This window comes from Tenrec ecaudatus, chromosome X (assembly GCF_050624435.1).
Source record: "Tenrec ecaudatus isolate mTenEca1 chromosome X, mTenEca1.hap1, whole genome shotgun sequence".
Taxonomy (NCBI): Eukaryota; Metazoa; Chordata; class Mammalia; order Afrosoricida; family Tenrecidae; genus Tenrec; species Tenrec ecaudatus.
Genome location: NC_134548.1, coordinates 16,417,751 through 16,434,100, shown reverse-complemented (window position 1 = coordinate 16,434,100; position 16,350 = coordinate 16,417,751). Strand labels below are relative to the sequence as shown.

General features: G+C 43.3%; 1 protein-coding gene across 2 annotated transcripts in view; it reads left to right on the top strand.

Moving 5' to 3' along the window:
• The window catches only part of MAP7D2 (MAP7 domain containing 2), a 141,100-nt gene that overhangs the window by 106,660 nt on the left and 18,090 nt on the right, over window positions 1–16,350 (top strand). For both annotated transcript variants that reach the window (XM_075538787.1, XM_075538786.1), the window contains exons 8-9: window positions 6,190–6,452; window positions 7,008–7,140. In XM_075538787.1, coding sequence (XP_075394902.1) covers window positions 6,190–6,452; window positions 7,008–7,140 — 396 coding nt within the window. The remainder of the gene's footprint in view (window positions 1–6,189; window positions 6,453–7,007; window positions 7,141–16,350) is intronic.

The window sequence follows — 16,350 nt, the reverse complement described above, 5'->3', positions numbered from 1 at the left end:
TAGATTCAGGTTGTGCCTTCCCAGGAGGAATCCCACAAAGGATGTGTGGCCTCCTCAGTGCTTCAGAGAAGGAGGCCACCATGAAGGCTCTTATCACTGCTGGTGATGGTCACTTTGCTCACTGAGTGAAAGTGGTGCCCCGCACATTTCCCTATTATTGCTCATTCTTTTTGGAAAGCAATAAACCTCAACCATCTACAGAGGCAGTTCAGAGTATTAACTGAGCTGTACTCAGGAGGCCACAGACCGACCCTTCTCATTCGTCAGGTGCTCTTTATTCACTCTGCCTGGTGTCAAGTAGCTTTGGAGAACAGAGAAGTTGATTCCAGGATGTAGAGGAAAGAAGTCCTTTGGGGTCCTGCTTGGCATTACACTCCTGTGCAGAAGCATGACAGCCCTCTCCTGAGAGTTATACTTGCCATTTTATGTACAGAAGTGTTTTCTCATAATTTGGCCAGGATGGACAACCAAAGGCTATGTAACCTTGCCTTTACTTCAGGGAAAGCCTATTTTTTAAAACACATTTTATTGGGAGCTCGTGCAACTCTTATCACAATCCATACATACATCAATTGTATAAAGCACATTTGTACATTCGCCACTCTCATCATTCTCAAAACACGTAAGCATAGTACTCCGTTGTATGTATGTACCACAGTTTTTTAATCCATTCATCAGTTGATGGAAATTTGGGTTGTTTCCAACGCCTAGAAATTGTGAATTGTTCCACAACGAACATTGGAGCACAGATGTCTGGCCGTGGTTTGTTTCTTGCCTCGTCTGAGTATATGCCCAGTAGGGGGATTGCTGGGTCGTATGGTAGCTCGATTTCCATCTGTGTTAGATATCACCAGATCGATTTCCATAGTGGCTGTACATACCTACAGGCCCACCAGCAGTGGATGAGAGTTCCTTTCTCCCCACAGCCCCTCCAACAACTGTTGCTTTCTGATTTTTGAATTGGTTATTTTTGAGCGTGTGAGGTGGTATCTCATTGTTGTTTTAATTTGCATTTCTCTTATGGCTAAAGATTAGGAACATTTTCTCATATGTTTATTGGCCATTTGGATTTCTGCCCCTGTGAAACTTCTGTTCAAGTCCTTTGCCCACCACCTCAGTGAGCAATTCATTTTTTTCTTTTTGGTAGCTAGCAGAGTATTGTAGATTTTAGTAATAAGGCCTTTGTCTAATGAGTCATTGCTAAAGATGTTTTCCCAGTCCATGGATTCTCTTATTACTCTCTTGGTGAATCTTTTGCTGTACACAGGTGGTTTATCTTCAGAATATCCCACTTGTCAGTTTGTGCCTTCTCTGTGTTTGTGTCCTTCCCTATTTCTAATAGTCTATGTATTCCCTGTGCCAAAGTTCTCAAGTTGGTCCCAATTCCCTCATTGATTGCCCTAATAGTTTGGGGTATTGCTTCAAGTTCTGTGATCCACCGTGAGTTTATTCTTGTGCACGAAGTGAGATAAGGATGTTGCTTCATTTTTCTACAGGTAGATATCCACACAGAAGACAAAATATAATGTTGCATAATGTCTATTTATTACTCTGTTGTCAGATCCTCCTACTAACAATCCTCCTTCTAGGCAATTACAATTACAAACATTTTCATCTCTCTTAGATACCAAATGGAATGTCTCCCTGATGATTTGTTGTTATATATCTTCACTGTAGGCCTGGTAGAACTTGGAGAGTCGTCGCTTGCCATGGTTGTTGAGGATGAGGATGGCCTTGATCATGGCTGGGCCGGGCCACCAGGGTGGGCGCTAGGGGGCCAGCCTTGGGATCCTGCCGGTATTCTTTTCCCACCCGCCCCCTCCCTTGTGTGCTCGCTCGCATATCATGTGGTTCTTACAGTTTTTCATGTCAATGTACCTGATGATACTAATGGTCTTTCGTATGTTGAACCATCCCTGCATCCCTGGTATGAATCCCACTTGTTCATGGAGAATTATTTGTTTTATATACTTTTGTATTCTATTGGCCAATGTTTTGTTAAAGAATTTTGCATCAATATTCATTAGGGATATTGGTCTATAGTTCTCGATTCATGTGGGATCCTTGCCCAGTTTGAGTATCAGAGTTATACCAGCTTCATAGAAGGAGTTCAGGAGTTTGCCATCTTTTTCTATGTTCTGGAAGAGTTTTTGTAGGATTGGTGTTAGTTTTTCCCTAAATGCTTGGTAGAATTCTCCAGTGAAGCCATGTGGTCCAGGGGATTTTTTTGTTGGTAATCCCTTGATAACCTTCTATTGTTAGGGATCTGTTGAAATTCTTGACGTCCTTTGGGGATAGTCTAGCGAGGGATTGTTTTTCCAAGAATTTGTCCATGTCTTCCAAGTAGTTGAATTCATTGGAGTACAATCCTTCCTAGTACTGTGTAAGTATCCTTTTGATTTCATTAGGGCCTGTTGTAATGACCCCTCTTTCATCCCTTAATTCTTGCTAGTGAAATTTCTTCCCTCCTTTCTTTGGTTAGGTTTTCCAGCAGTCTGTTGATTCTGTTTATCCATTCAAAGAACCAACTTTTAGCAGCATTAATTTTTTCCATAGTTTTCTTATTTTCCCTCTCCTGAATCTCAGCCCTGATTTTTATTATTTCTTTTCTTTTGCTATTAGTAGGATTCTCCTGCTGACTCTGCTCTTGTTGTAAATTTTGTACCAGCATATCAACCACGAGTCTCTCTTCCTTTCTCAGGTGTGCATGTACTGCTATGAAACTTTCTCTGATAAGTGCCTTTGCTGTGTCCCATAAGTTTTAGTACATTGTGTTCTCATTCTCGTTGGTTTCTAGAAATTTCCTAATTCCCTCTCTGATCTGTGCCAGTACACACTCCTTTTGCAGTAGAGACTTATTCACCCTCCAATTGTTTGCTCTTATTTTCTTCATGTTCCTCTTGTTGATTTTCAGCCTTATGGTACAATGGTCAGAGAGAGAGGTCTGTATGATATCAATGTGCTTAAATTTATGTAGATTCGCCTTATGCCCCAGCATGTGGTCTATCTTATGTGCCATGTGTGCTTAAAAAGAATATGATTTTTTTGGCATTTGGATGAAAAGCTCTGTAAATATCTATCAGGTCAAATTGTCTTTAGTGTTTATACCTCTAGCCTCCTTGTTGAGATTGTTTCCCTGTGATCTGTCTTTCTCAGAGAGCTGTGTATTGAAGTCACTCAATATAATAGTTTAGGCTGATTTCTTTTTTCATCTTTTGGAGTGTTTGGTTGACATATTCAGCGGAAATATATGATTATAATGCTTAGTGGTTCTTTGTGTACCACTCCCTTCAGCATTATATAGTGTCCCTCCTTATCTTTTTTTATGGTTTGCACTTTGAGGTCAATTTTATCTCAGATTAGGATTACAACTCCTACTTTTTTGAATTGCTGTTTGCTTTGTATACCTTTCTCCAGCCTCTGATTCTCATCCTATTTTTGTCTGTGGCCTTGAGATAAGTCTCCTGTAGGCAGCAGATTGATGGGTTGTATTTTCTAAGTCAGTCTGCTAGCCTCAGTATTTTAATGCCTGAGTTCAGGCCATAGATATTCAGGGTTTCTATCTCCATCTGTGGACTCTGTGATGTCATTTTATGCCTTTTGTGTTTGGTGTTTGCCTACCTTCCTTTCTTATTAGTGGTGTATGTGTGTGTGTGTGTGTGTGTGTGTGTGTGTGTATTGTTCTTGACTTCTTTCCATCCTTAAGCCAATGCTATCTTGGGGTCTGTTTTCTCTTTGCTTCCCTCTGAGTAAGGTTGTTCTATGTTGCAGTCTCTGAGTGAGGATGTTCTATGTTGCTTGGTGAGTGTTCTTCTTCTGCCCATACTGGGTAGGCAAGGATATCTTGTAGGCCTGGGCTTCTAATGTATTCTTTGAGTTTTTACTTTTCTGGGAAGGCTTACTTTTCCATCTATTTTGATCAGTAATTTGCCTAGGTAGGGTACTCTTGGGTTTGTGTTGTTTTTCTTCAATTTTTGGAATATGTTACTCCACTCTTTCCTCTTCTTCATATTTTCTGCTCATAGGTATGAGAATATTCTTATTTGGTAACCTTTATATTTGATTGTTTGTTTTTCCCTAGCTGCTCTCATGATTTTCTCCTTTTCCTCAAAGTTGCATAGTTTAACTATTACATACCTTGGTGACTTCTTCTTGGGATCCAGTCTAACTGGTGTCATTTCATACTCCTGAATGGTTGCCTGGTTTTCATTCATTAAGCTGAGGAAGTTTTCCCCCAAGAATTCTCTCACAGTTATTGCAGATGACTTCTTTGTTGTGTCTTCTTCTGGTAATCCAGTTATTCTGATGTTGTTCCTCTTCATAGCATCAGATATAGCTCTCAAAACTTTTGTTCCCATTTGTTAAAGTGTGCTTGGCTGCCCTCAAGTCACTGGTGCAGTTCTCTGCTTCCAGTTGATTCTCGAGGTCCATGAGTCTGCCTCTGTTGTCTGTTATCTCCTTCCTATGAGCTTGTATTTCCCTTTGGTATATGGACTTTATCTCCTCTATCATTTCATCCTTTTTAGGTATTGTTTCCCTCATATCCTGTATGACTCCAAGCAGCATTCTGAAAATTTCTTTCTGTGGCAGATCAATTTCTGCTGCTTCTATGCATGTTGTTGGGTTCAGGACATCTTCTGTCATTGCCTTTTGTTTCTCCTGTTTTTTGTTTGTTTGTTTTTGCTGTTGTTGTTGTTGAGGTCATTGGAGCTGATTGCTGTTTGCGTTGCATTGTTTTAGAGGAGCCAGGTTCCATTTTTCCAGGGAGTTTAAGAGCACTGGTTCTCTGTGGGAGACTCATAAGAATGCTTCTTCGAACTTCCTGCAGCTAATTTTACTTTGTAATTAGCCTACCATTTAGACTCCTGTGGCTTCACTCTCAAGGGTAGTGTCCCAGAAGTCTGGTGGGTTGCCTGCTTTGGTGTATAACACTGAAAATGGTGGGCAGAATTTCCCTTGCCAGGTAGATCACTGCGGAGGTTGGGCAGAGGTTCCTGTAGCAGCTTGGAATGTTGGCAAGCTTTGGACAAGCTGCCTTAGGCTGTGTAGGCACTAAGGTAGGCAGAAGTTCCCTCAGTTATGTGGGATGACAGAGGAAAAATAGGAGCTCCCCCAGCTACACAGGCTTGAATTCCCCAGTAGGAAGTTGGGCGGAGTATCCTCTGGTGGAGGTCGGTGGGGGCATTCCCCAGCCTTTGGGCTATGCTGCACAGGGTGTAGCTCACCTAACTGGGTGAGGGGCAGGTGTAAATGCCCTTGGCTAAGGGGAGTGGTCTGGAGGTCAGCAGTGGCATGTGAGAGAATAGGGAAGAGACAAAGAGGAGAAAAATAAAACTAGAAAATAAGCCTGCTGAGACTGTGGGGGGATAGAGAGAAGAAAGGAAACAAAAGTAGCCCTGATCCCTCCCCATGGAGCTTCTGTGGCGGCAAGTTGTTGCTGTGTTGAAATAAACCCCTGTGCAGGCTCCAAATGGTCCCAGCTCTGGCATAGGCAGTGGTGGGGCTAAGGTCAAGCCTTAGCTGGCCTCCATTGTTTTCAGTGAAAAGCCCTCAGCCCCTCTAAACCTTGTAGATCTGTTCCTACTTATCTTTATGATACTCCTCCTGTTATCCTGCAGTATGGAATTTTCCTCTTAGTAACTCTCCTGGGCCGATTTCTGCCGAGTGTCTCTGGTATGTGTTACTCAGTCGCCGTCTGCCCGGAAGTCCCCCATATTAGCCTTTCAACCCAAGAGGTTATAGGTTTAAACAAGCCGTCTCAACCTGTGGGTCACGACCCCTTTGGGGGTCGAATGACCCTTTCACAGGGGTCGCTCAATTCATAATAGTAGCAAAAATAAAGTTATGAAGTAGCAACAAAAATATTTTCATGGTTGGGGTTCACCCCAACATGAGGAACAGTATTAAAGGATCGCGGCATTAGGAAGGTTGAGAACCACTGGTTTAAACTGGTTACGACATGGCATCACCATTTGGGCTTCCTGAAATATTTCCCTAACACTGGGCATGTTTTCTAGATATCTTGTGTTCCTATTTGAACGGAAGTCTTTTGGGGATTTGCGAGTGTTTATTAAGCCTTAAATTTGTGCCTCTTGAAAGATAAACTTTTTGGAACAGGCATCTGGGGAGCAGAGAGTTCTGTGCTAAGGTCCTATACCATGGTCTCATGGATGTGTTTTGTTTTCATAGGTCAACTTCCAAAGTCTATCAACTGTCTCCAAAGAAGTCACCATACCCAGGGTCGCCAGTGAAATATCGTCTTCCTGCCTTTCCCTATCAAGAAGTTCCCAAGAAGAAGGCAGAGAAAGAAAAGACCAACAAGGAAAGGGAAAGTGGTGGTGGCCTCCAGGCTCCTGGTGGGCATGGAGAAGATGTCCTTGAGAAGCATGTTGTGGACAAGCACATCACTGAGAAGCATGCTACTTCTGGAGGGAAGAGCGAGAGCAGCGAAGGTAGACTTTCTCTGAAGATGCAACCTGGGATCTTGGGTCTCCAAAAATAGTCCTTTCTCCAACCCAGTTCAAGCAATATTCTTCCCTTTTTCCTGCTTCTACCTCTTACTCACTTGAGGCTCCTTTGGAGGAGGAGACTAAAGGGCTTCACTCCACCCTGGTATTTTCAGGGGAGTACTCACATGTGTGCTGAGTAAGGCAGGTTTTACCCAGCCAGCATGTGGACACGTACTTCCCAGCAAGAGAGAGACTTACTCCAATCTTTTTAGCCTTATGATACAGTGAGTTCACCTCAATGGTGACAGCAGCCTTGGAACTTTCCAGTTACTTGCTCTTCCACACCAGTCCACTTTTCTGCACTATGAAATGTATCCAGGGATACAACTGGCCCAATACAGCTTTTCTTCTTTGGTGGCTAATTATGCTAGTCCTGGCAGTGTTTCCCATTCCTCCAGTTGGGTTGGATTTTCCCCCAGGTGGTGGCTGCTGCATGAGTAGAATAGCTGTGCTCACTCACCTACGTCTTTTCTTCGTGGTACCTCCCTCCCAATGCAGCTGCAGGGAAGCCTACAGCAGGCACTACTGATGCTGGAGAGGCTGCGAAGATCCTGGCTGAGAAGAGACGACAGGCTCGGCTGCAGAAGGAGCAGGAAGAACAAGAACGACTAGAGAAGGAAGAGCAAGACAGGTATTGACTTAGAATTTGCGGAATGAGTTCATGGGAAAGGCTATGGTAGTCAGAAGAACCGGCTATCTTTTACTATTTGGGAATTGATTGAAAAACAAATAAGCAGCTTAGGAGCTAGAAATGCCTGATTTTGCACAGAAGGTACTGGGATGGGCGGGGGATGGGGAGTGGGTAATAACTGCTGTCAGATGTAATTTACACAACAAGGGACTTTGGTCTTTTAAAAGGACCTGGAAACTTGGAGCTCTAAGATCTAAATTGTATAGTTAGCTTCCCTTATTCTCTTAGACTTCTTGATCTGTTAAGAGCTATATCTTTGAGCTTTAATTATGGAATGAGATTCTATCTGAGAAGAGAGAAGGTTTCAGATGCAGAGATCTTGGTTCTGCTTCTCCAAGTTATATTTCCTCACCCATTTTCCTAACCCTAGAGACAGAACGAGGGTTGATAAGTGTTCTCTAGAGAGGGGTGGAACCACCTTCATAGTCCATAAGCATTGAGGTGTGGAGACACCCCCTCAGGAACACAACAGGGATACCTCTTTGCTGTGAGTGCCAAACCTGGAAGGGTAGCAGCGCCATCTGGGCACATGGTATACAGACTTGGGTCAGTGACATGAGCCTTTGTAGCCTTGCAGCACTCCTGGTGATTCTGATGCAACACTGTTACAGAGTTCAAATACATTCCTATCTTTTCTGAGCTCCCTATTCAGAGAGGAATGCATGCTAAAGACAAGGTAAATTTTATTATTTATTTTGTAAAGGTAAATCCCTCAGGACCAATAATGAGAGTAGCAATACCAGAAGGGTAAGTGGAAAGTGGGGGGGGGGAGGGGGAACCGATCACAAGGATCTACATATAACTCCCTCCCTGGGGGACAGACAAAAGAGAAGTGGGTGTAAGACATGAAAAAAAAATTTACAAATTATCAAGGGTCTATGAGGGAGAGAGTGAGGAGACAAAATGAGCTGACATCAAGGGCTCAAGTAGAAAGAAGTTGTTTTGAAAATGATGGCAACAAATGTACTAATGTGCTTGACATAATGGATGGATGTATGGATTGTGATAAGAACTGTATGAGCCCCCAAGAAAACTGATTTTTAAAAAATTGATGAAAGAAGCTTTTAGAGCAATTAGGGTAAGTGTGTAGCTTAAGCCACTTGCAGAAATCAAAGGACAGGAAGCAAGTGATGCTATCGCACTTTGATGTTGGCACAGAATTAAAAATAAGAAACAGAATATTCTTGATCCTTATATGACCTTGGCAAGTGTCTGATCTCTGATTACAGATTTGCTGATCTATTTGAAAAGGACAGTGTGTGGAAGAAAGTGAGGTCAGATTGATCCTTTCTTGCTGCAAATTTTGGACCTCTCTGATGATTGCCCCACCCCCAGCTTTTTGATTAATATTAGAAGATTTTTTATTGACTGAGATACTTGAACTAGTTTGGGTGGGCTATAAGATGTTTGAAGGAATATTGTAGGAGATGAAGAGTAATTTTAGGTCTTCAAACACTAGACCTTGGTAATTACTAGCCATGAAGAGATCAGGCAGGCACTGAGCAGGTAAGTAAGCTGATTGTAACCACGGGCTTAGCAGTGCTAAGCATCTTTACCATCCCACTACCACCTTCTCTGTCATGTGCGTTTTCTTCCCAGTCCAGTTCCTCACCAAATTAATTGCACTCCCTGCCTTTATTTCCTCAACTCAGATGCACTCCTACCCTTTCTCCTAATTTCAAAACTCTTTGTTGACTTTAGACTTGCTGAGCTTTCTTGTGCTTCTCTGGACTTTATTTATTGTCTCCTTTGTCCACTCCTCCATCCCAATCCCCATTCTTAGGCCAGTTCCTCCTCTGACCAGCCTCCCTGAACAATGTTGCTCCTCCCTCCTCTCTCATTATCCCCATCATGTTGCATAGGATTAAGATTCATATCACACAAGGGTTTTAGTTTTGAGTCTTTGGTGTGCTAAGCCAACCCTGTTGTCATCTCTTTATACCTCCATTTTCCCTTTTCCTTATCTTATCATCTGTCAATTTCTTTTTATTTTAATCATTTTATTGGGGGCTCATAGAACTCCTATCACAATCCTTACATTAATTATGTAAAGCACACTTGTACATTCGTTGCCCTCATCATTCTCAAAACATTTGATCTCCACTTAGGCCCTTGGCATCAGCTAATTTTCCGCCCTCCCTCCCCGCACCCCCCTCCTTCATGAACCCTTGATAATTTATAAATTATTATTTTGTCATATCTTACACTGTCTGACGTCTCCCTTCACCCACTTTCCTGTTGGCTATTCCCCAGGGAAGAGGTTATATGTAGATCCTTGTAATCGTTTCCCCCTTTCCATTCCACCCTCCCTCCACCCTCCCAGTATCACCACTAAAACCACTGATACTGAAGGGATCATCTGCCCTGGATTCCCAGTGTTTCCAGTTCCTATCTGTACCAGTGTACACCTGTGATCTTGCCAGATTTGTAAGGTAGAATTGGGATCATGATAGTGGGTAGGGAGGAAGCATTTATGAACTAGAGGAAAGTTATGTATTTCATCATTGCAACACTGCACCCTGACTGGCTCGTCTCCTCCCCACGTAAGGGGATGTCCAGTTTCATCTGTCAATTTCATCTTGCTTTGTAAACCTTACACATTCTGGAACAAGAAAGGCGCTAAGTTCTACAAGACCTGTGTGTAGATGACTCTTGACTGCGCTGGTGGCTAGGGCCCTCTCTAGATCCGCCCTGCCCAGTAGAGTTGCCCAGTAGAGTGATGCATGGCTATTGAAATTTAAACTACTTAAAGTTACAATTCAGTTCCTCCATCACATTAGCCATACTTTTAAAGTGCTCATTAGCCGCATGTGCTGTCAAATGTGAACCGCACAGAAAGTTCTGTTGGGAAGAGCTATGCTTTCCTTTGAGAGTGTCCCTATGCATCTCCATTTTAACATGTCTAAACTGGTACTTAATATCTTTCTTCTCCAAATCTTTCTTTTACAAGCTCTACACCTTCACTTCCCAAAACACCCAAGTCACAAGTCCTAGAGTCAACTATCAACTCTTTCTTTACTTACCCCCTGCATAATGCACCAAGCAGTTGTTAAATCTAGGCTGCCTTGGTAGCATTTCTGTTCTCCCCTCCAACCCTTCTCTTCTCTCTGAGTTCAAGGTCCTGTTTTCTCTTACCTGAACTGTGTCTGTGGCAGGCCAGCATATTTCCCTGCTCTGGGGCTCCCAAAGTTGTCCACCCTCTCTCCATGTGTCCCCAGTGACCTTTCTAGAATAATATAATTGTTCAGCTCCTGTCCTTAAAGCAAGCCATGCCCACAGGAGCTATCCAAACCTATCAACAGGCCTTCAAAGCCTGCCATTAACCAGGTACCACCTGTCTGCCCCATTCCACCCTGGGTGTCAACATGCAGATCTCCCCAATAGTATCTCACCATACTACCCATACCTCCAAATCATGATTCATGCTGTGCCCTTTCATGGACACCTTCATTTTTATCTATCTGTCTATCTATCTATCTATCTATTGGGGCTCTTACAACTCTTATAACAATCCATACATCAATTGTATCAAGCACATTTATACATATGTTGCCTTCACCATTTTCAAAATATTTTCTTTCTGCTTGAGCTCTTGGTATCAGCTCCTCTTTTTAACCACCCCCCTTGTGATCCCTTGATAAATTACAAATTATTCTCATTTTTTACACCAATGGCTCTCTCCAAGGGGATGTGGTTATGTGTCCATCATTGTGATAGGTTTCCCCTTTCGCTCCTCCTCTCCCTACCTTCCCCCTATACTCTTGGTATCACTGCTCCCATTTCTGCTCCTGAGGGGTTTCTCTGATCTGGATTCCATGTGTCATGAGCTCTTACCTGTGCCAGTGTACATGCTGCAATCTAGCCAGAACTGAAAGGCAAGCTGGGGTCATGACAGTGGGGGGTAAGGGAACCCTCAAGGATCCAGAGGAATATTGCCTTTCATCAGTGCTATACTTCACCTTGATCGACTCACTCCTTCTTTGTGACCATTCTGTGAGGGGATGTCCTATTGTCTACAGATGGGTTTGGGGTCTCTGCTCCAATCCTCCTCATTCTCAGCAATATGTTTTTTGTTTGCTTGGTTTGAGATCTTGTCGACACCTCATGATCGCACAGGCTGGTGTGCTTTTTCCAAGTGGGCTTGTTGCTTCTCTGCTAGATGGCTGCTTGTTTAACTTCAAGCCTTTAAGACCCCAGATGCTATATCTTTTGTTAGCTGGGTACCATCCACTTTCTTCACCACATTTATGCACCCATTTTGTCTTCAGCGATCTTAATAGGATGGTGAGCATCACAGAATGCCAGATTGCAAGTAGAGAGTGTTATTGTGTTGAGGGAGGGTTTGAGCAGAGGCCCAAAGTTCACATACAACCTCAATGTATTGCCATAGAAATATATGCACATAGGCTAATATCTCTATTTTTGTTAATTAATGTAATTACATATGCACACCCCTATGCTGATACCTCTGTCCATAGCTTTGCTCCCAAGATCTTTCCTCTGCTTCCTTTTACCTTCTTCCTGTCCCACCATTATGCTTACCCTTCTTTTAGTAATTCCTCTCACCTAGATTGCTGTTGCTCCAACACCCCAAGATCTCTATGTCCTCTTCTTGTTGATTTTAATTCCCTAGTTGTTCCCGTCAATGGCATTGTTTGCTCACTGCTCCTTTTCCCCACTTCCTCTCCCTACAAATCCCTCCAGAATTGTTGGTCCCTTTGCTTTCTCCTTGGGCCTGCTTCCTATACCTACAGGTAGCCAAACCAACAATAATGGCGAGAAAACAAAAGATTGAATAAAAAGAGAAAACAAAGATAACTAACAAAATATCCCTAGAAGACATACATAATTCCAGGTCTGTCTGCTGACCTTCATGACTATCTCCCTACCTGTCCTGGGGGCCTGAAGTCTATTTTGGGGGCTCCTCAGGGGCTTTGCGGCTTTGCTTTTCTCCCGCTGCTGATCTATTATGTACCCTTCTTGGTTCGCCCCACTGTGGGGGTTCAGACTGAAATCAATCCCTGCCATGTGTCCTCAGTATGGATACCTTTATTTATAAAGATTCATGTCAAACTTTGCTTTCATTTGGTAGCCTTTTCTGGCCCTGCACCTGGGATAGAATGGACCCTCCTGAGCTCAGCTGTGTAACTGACTAACTACAGCTTTGTTTTCAAGCCTGCTTCTCAGAGTACACACCTTAAAAATCTTGGGATTCCCAGTTCCTAGCACTCAGTACATGTACTAGGAAGGGAGAGACGCAACAACGAAATGATTGCAGTAGGACGTTAAGAGAGTGCAAACTGAGGAAGAGCTGGGAAAGCTGAGTCCAAGGCAAGCTGTCCAGCTACTTTCTATGGACTTTCCCAACCTGGGAGAATCAGGCAGATCCAAAACTGGTACTCAGGGTTGACCATATGAACCTGGGAAAACAGTCTACCTAGGAACAGGAGGGTGAGCCAGGGGAGTTTATATCAGAGGATAAAATTGATCCATCTGACTTTAGATAAATTAAACTATGAATAGCTAGGTGTTTGGAAACACGGAATTGACATATAAAGCCTTGGTATAAATCAGAGCAATATTTTTGACCCAGAGTAAAAATCATAGTGATACTCTTGACCCCAAAATAGTTTTTGTCTCTCTTGCCAGAATGTGAAGCATTGCCTACCTCTCCATGGGAGGTGAGAAAGGAAGGTTCCAAACAGTGGACATCCTCAAGTCTGTTTTATGTTCAGAGTTAATAGTTAAAGCTACAAAAATGTAGTTGCCAAATTAATAATAAGACCACTTGAGCCCAAACTGTGGAAAACTCAATTATTATTGTAAACTGGTGAGGGAAATGTCATCTAAGTCAGGTATGATGGGATAACCCAGAGCAGAAGGGCTAAGAGCCTGGACACATGGGCCCTAGGAAGAAAACAAAAGCTGGCCCAATCTCAGCCAATAATGACACTGGGATGCTCTTGGAAGCACAGAACACTGGGCCAGTGAATGGTGCCAGCTGTCATTGAGAGCCTGAAGAACCCAGGTCAAGAAATCATAGAACTTGGACCTACCTCTGAAGGAGGCACAGGCAGTAACAAGCTAGCAGGAAATCATGCCAGGAAGCAGAAATCATGGTTCACATTGAGGACACATTAAGAAGGCACAGAGGGAGTGGTAAGCCTCCTACCTAACTCACAATAAAAACATTTTTTTTAAAAAAAGAATGCACAGAGGCACATGTAGAAAGACATTCAAGTCAGGCAGTAACCCCAAACGCTGTGTGCAGCCAGAAAGGGCGTGTTTGCATCAGACTCAGCAGGAAGCAGAGCTCCTCAGGACCTCCTCAGGTCTGCTTGAGGGCTGAGCCTCCAGGTGGCAGGCTGTTTGGTGACATTAGGGCATGCAGAAGACAGTTGCAGGGGAGGGAACCAGGGCAGTGCAACGTTTTCTCAAGGCGGGGATATTGAATGCCAAGATGTGTTAAGAGCCAAGAACAGGCTGTCTTAGTATTGAGATGAACAGAGATTTTGGAGGAGCATGTTTCAAAAGAGTGGTAGGGACATAGACCAGGCTATAAGAGGTTAGGGAGAGAACCTTAAGAGGTCTGGGGTGGGAGGGGGGGAGAGGTAGGGCAGCGAGGGCCCAGGAAAGTGTGGGATGCCCTGTACTTTTGCAGGCAATGGGAAAGGGGTGTGCAGAAGGAAGCCTCTGGCAATGAAAAGGAACAGTAGAAGGGACATGGAACTGGAGAGGACATAGGACATGGAGTTAGTAGCACAAGCGGAGCAGTTTGCAGGACTTTGCGTTTTAGTAGTATTGCCCGAGAGAAGAGAAGGCCTAGGTAAGTGTCCCCATCTTCTCCCTAACCTGCTTGAAGAAGAGTTCTGAAGATCAAGAGAGGATGGAGGGGGCGGATTCCCCCATAGAGATGCAGGGGAAGAGGATAAATGGAGGGAGTATGGCAGTCAAGATTTGTGTGGGCCTCACTCTAACCAGTTATTGGCAGCCTGGAGGGATCTGAGTGGGCCTGGGGTCACCTACACCTGAAGTTGGGCAGCCGAGTGGTCTCCATGCCATTGTGTAAACCTTCAGGAGGGGACTAGAGGGCCCAGAGGCACCAAGAGAAAAGGGAAGCAGACACAAGTTGACTGGGCAGTACTAATCAGGGCCAGGTCAATAATCAGGTGCCAGAAAGATGAATGGTGGGTTGAGATCAAATCATATGTGAAACTCAAGCATTGAAGGCTAAGCTTTCATGTTAGTGAAAGCTTTTAAGCACACAAGAAGTGAACAGTGTAATGAAACCCATGTCTTGTCCACCTGTTTGTGGAAAGTCTATGTACACAGCAGTAAGGTGAGGCAAGGTATGAAAGGGTGCTGCCAGAGGGACTGGAGACTGGACAGAGGTAAAATGCCAAAGGATAATGATGATGTTTAGTTTTCTAATATTTTCCACCAAGTTGGTGAGGGAGGGGGAATGGGTTAGGTGGAATAACAGAACTGCCCGTAGATGTGGTCAAGCTTGCAGGAAATCAGTAATCATGGGACAGGGGTTGGGGGAAATTCATGTCCTTTGGTCCCTTAAACAAACAGAAAATGGATGTTCATCCTCAGGATTTTGAGAGGCTTGATGTTTCACTCAGTTGAGGGGTGTTACCTTACATTGGGAAAACGAAGCGGGGTTACTGGGGGGAATTTTGCTCATAAGACAATAGGATTTCCATGGAAGCACCAGAGGCCTTTGGGGGAATAATTTGTGTTTGGGGTGATAATTGAGGGTCGTGGATATTTGGGGCCAATGGGGATATTTCACTACATCTGCACCTGAACCCTCCAGAGAACCAGAAGGAATGGAGTGAGTTTAAGATCCTGAAGATACCCTTTATAAATTAGTTCATGTATTCATTAATATACAGTATTACCTTTTTGTTTAAAGAGACAGTAAAAACTTGCTCCCTGAAAAAGTGGGTAAGACATGAAATTGTTCTGTTTCATTAACTTTTGTTTAAATCTTATTACCAACATGTCCACTTTTGATCATCCTGGGGTGGATCTACATGTTTTTCCATGGAGGAATTTAAAAGAGCTGGAATTTTTCTTCTGATTAGGGCCCATGGTACTCTTCAGAACATTTTTAAAAATTAAATTGGGGTTAATACATAAATCATTCCACAGTTCAGTCACATCAAGCAGAATTGTAAATTTGCTACCACCTTCACTTTCCAAATATTCTTTTCTCCAGAACATTTTTTCTTTTTAAAATCATTTTATTGGGGGCTTGTACAGCTCTCATCATGATTTATACATAGATTCATTGTGTCAAGCACATTTGTACATTTGTTGCCCTCATCATTCTCAAAACATTTTCTTTCTACTTGAGCCCTTGGTATCAGCTCCTCATTTTCCCTCCCTCTCCATGCCCCCTCCCTCATGAACCAATGATATTTTATAAATTATTATTATTTAGTCATGTCTTACACTGTCGGACGTCTCCCTTCACCCACTTCTCTGTTATCCGTCCCCCAGGGAGGGGTTATATGTAGATCCTTATGATCAGTTCCCCCTCTCTCCCCCACCTTACCCTTACCCTCCTGGTATTGCTACTCTCGTTAATGGTTCTGAGGGGTTTTTCTGTCCTTGATTCCCTGTGTTTCCAGTTCTTATCTGTAGCAGTGTCCATCCTCTGGTCTAGCCAGATTTGTAAGGTAGAATTGGTCTAGCAGAGAAGCAACAAAGCCCACATGGAAGAAGCACACCAGCCTGTGTGATCATGAAGTGTCAATGGGATCAGGTATCAGACATCAAAGAACAAAAACTCATATCCTTGTGGCCATACGTAGGCAACTGGACATCCCCTTCCAGAAGGGTCTCGAGGAGACGAGCCAGCCAGGGTGCAGTATAGCAATAATGAAACATACAACTTTCCTCTAATTCCTCCCCGCCTCCACTATCATGATTTCCAGAACATTTTAAAGCAATTCCAGCAATGCTTGCCAGCTCTGTGCCCTCTGTACCCTGTGCTAATGCAGAAGACGTGATCAATTTTTTGTTGGACTCTGGTGTTAACATTTTTTGCTATTTTTTTCTTTTAAAATATTTCATAGCTATTAACCTTCACAATTAGGATGGAAGGGTCTATTTTTAAGCCTTGGCCTTTTTAGAATA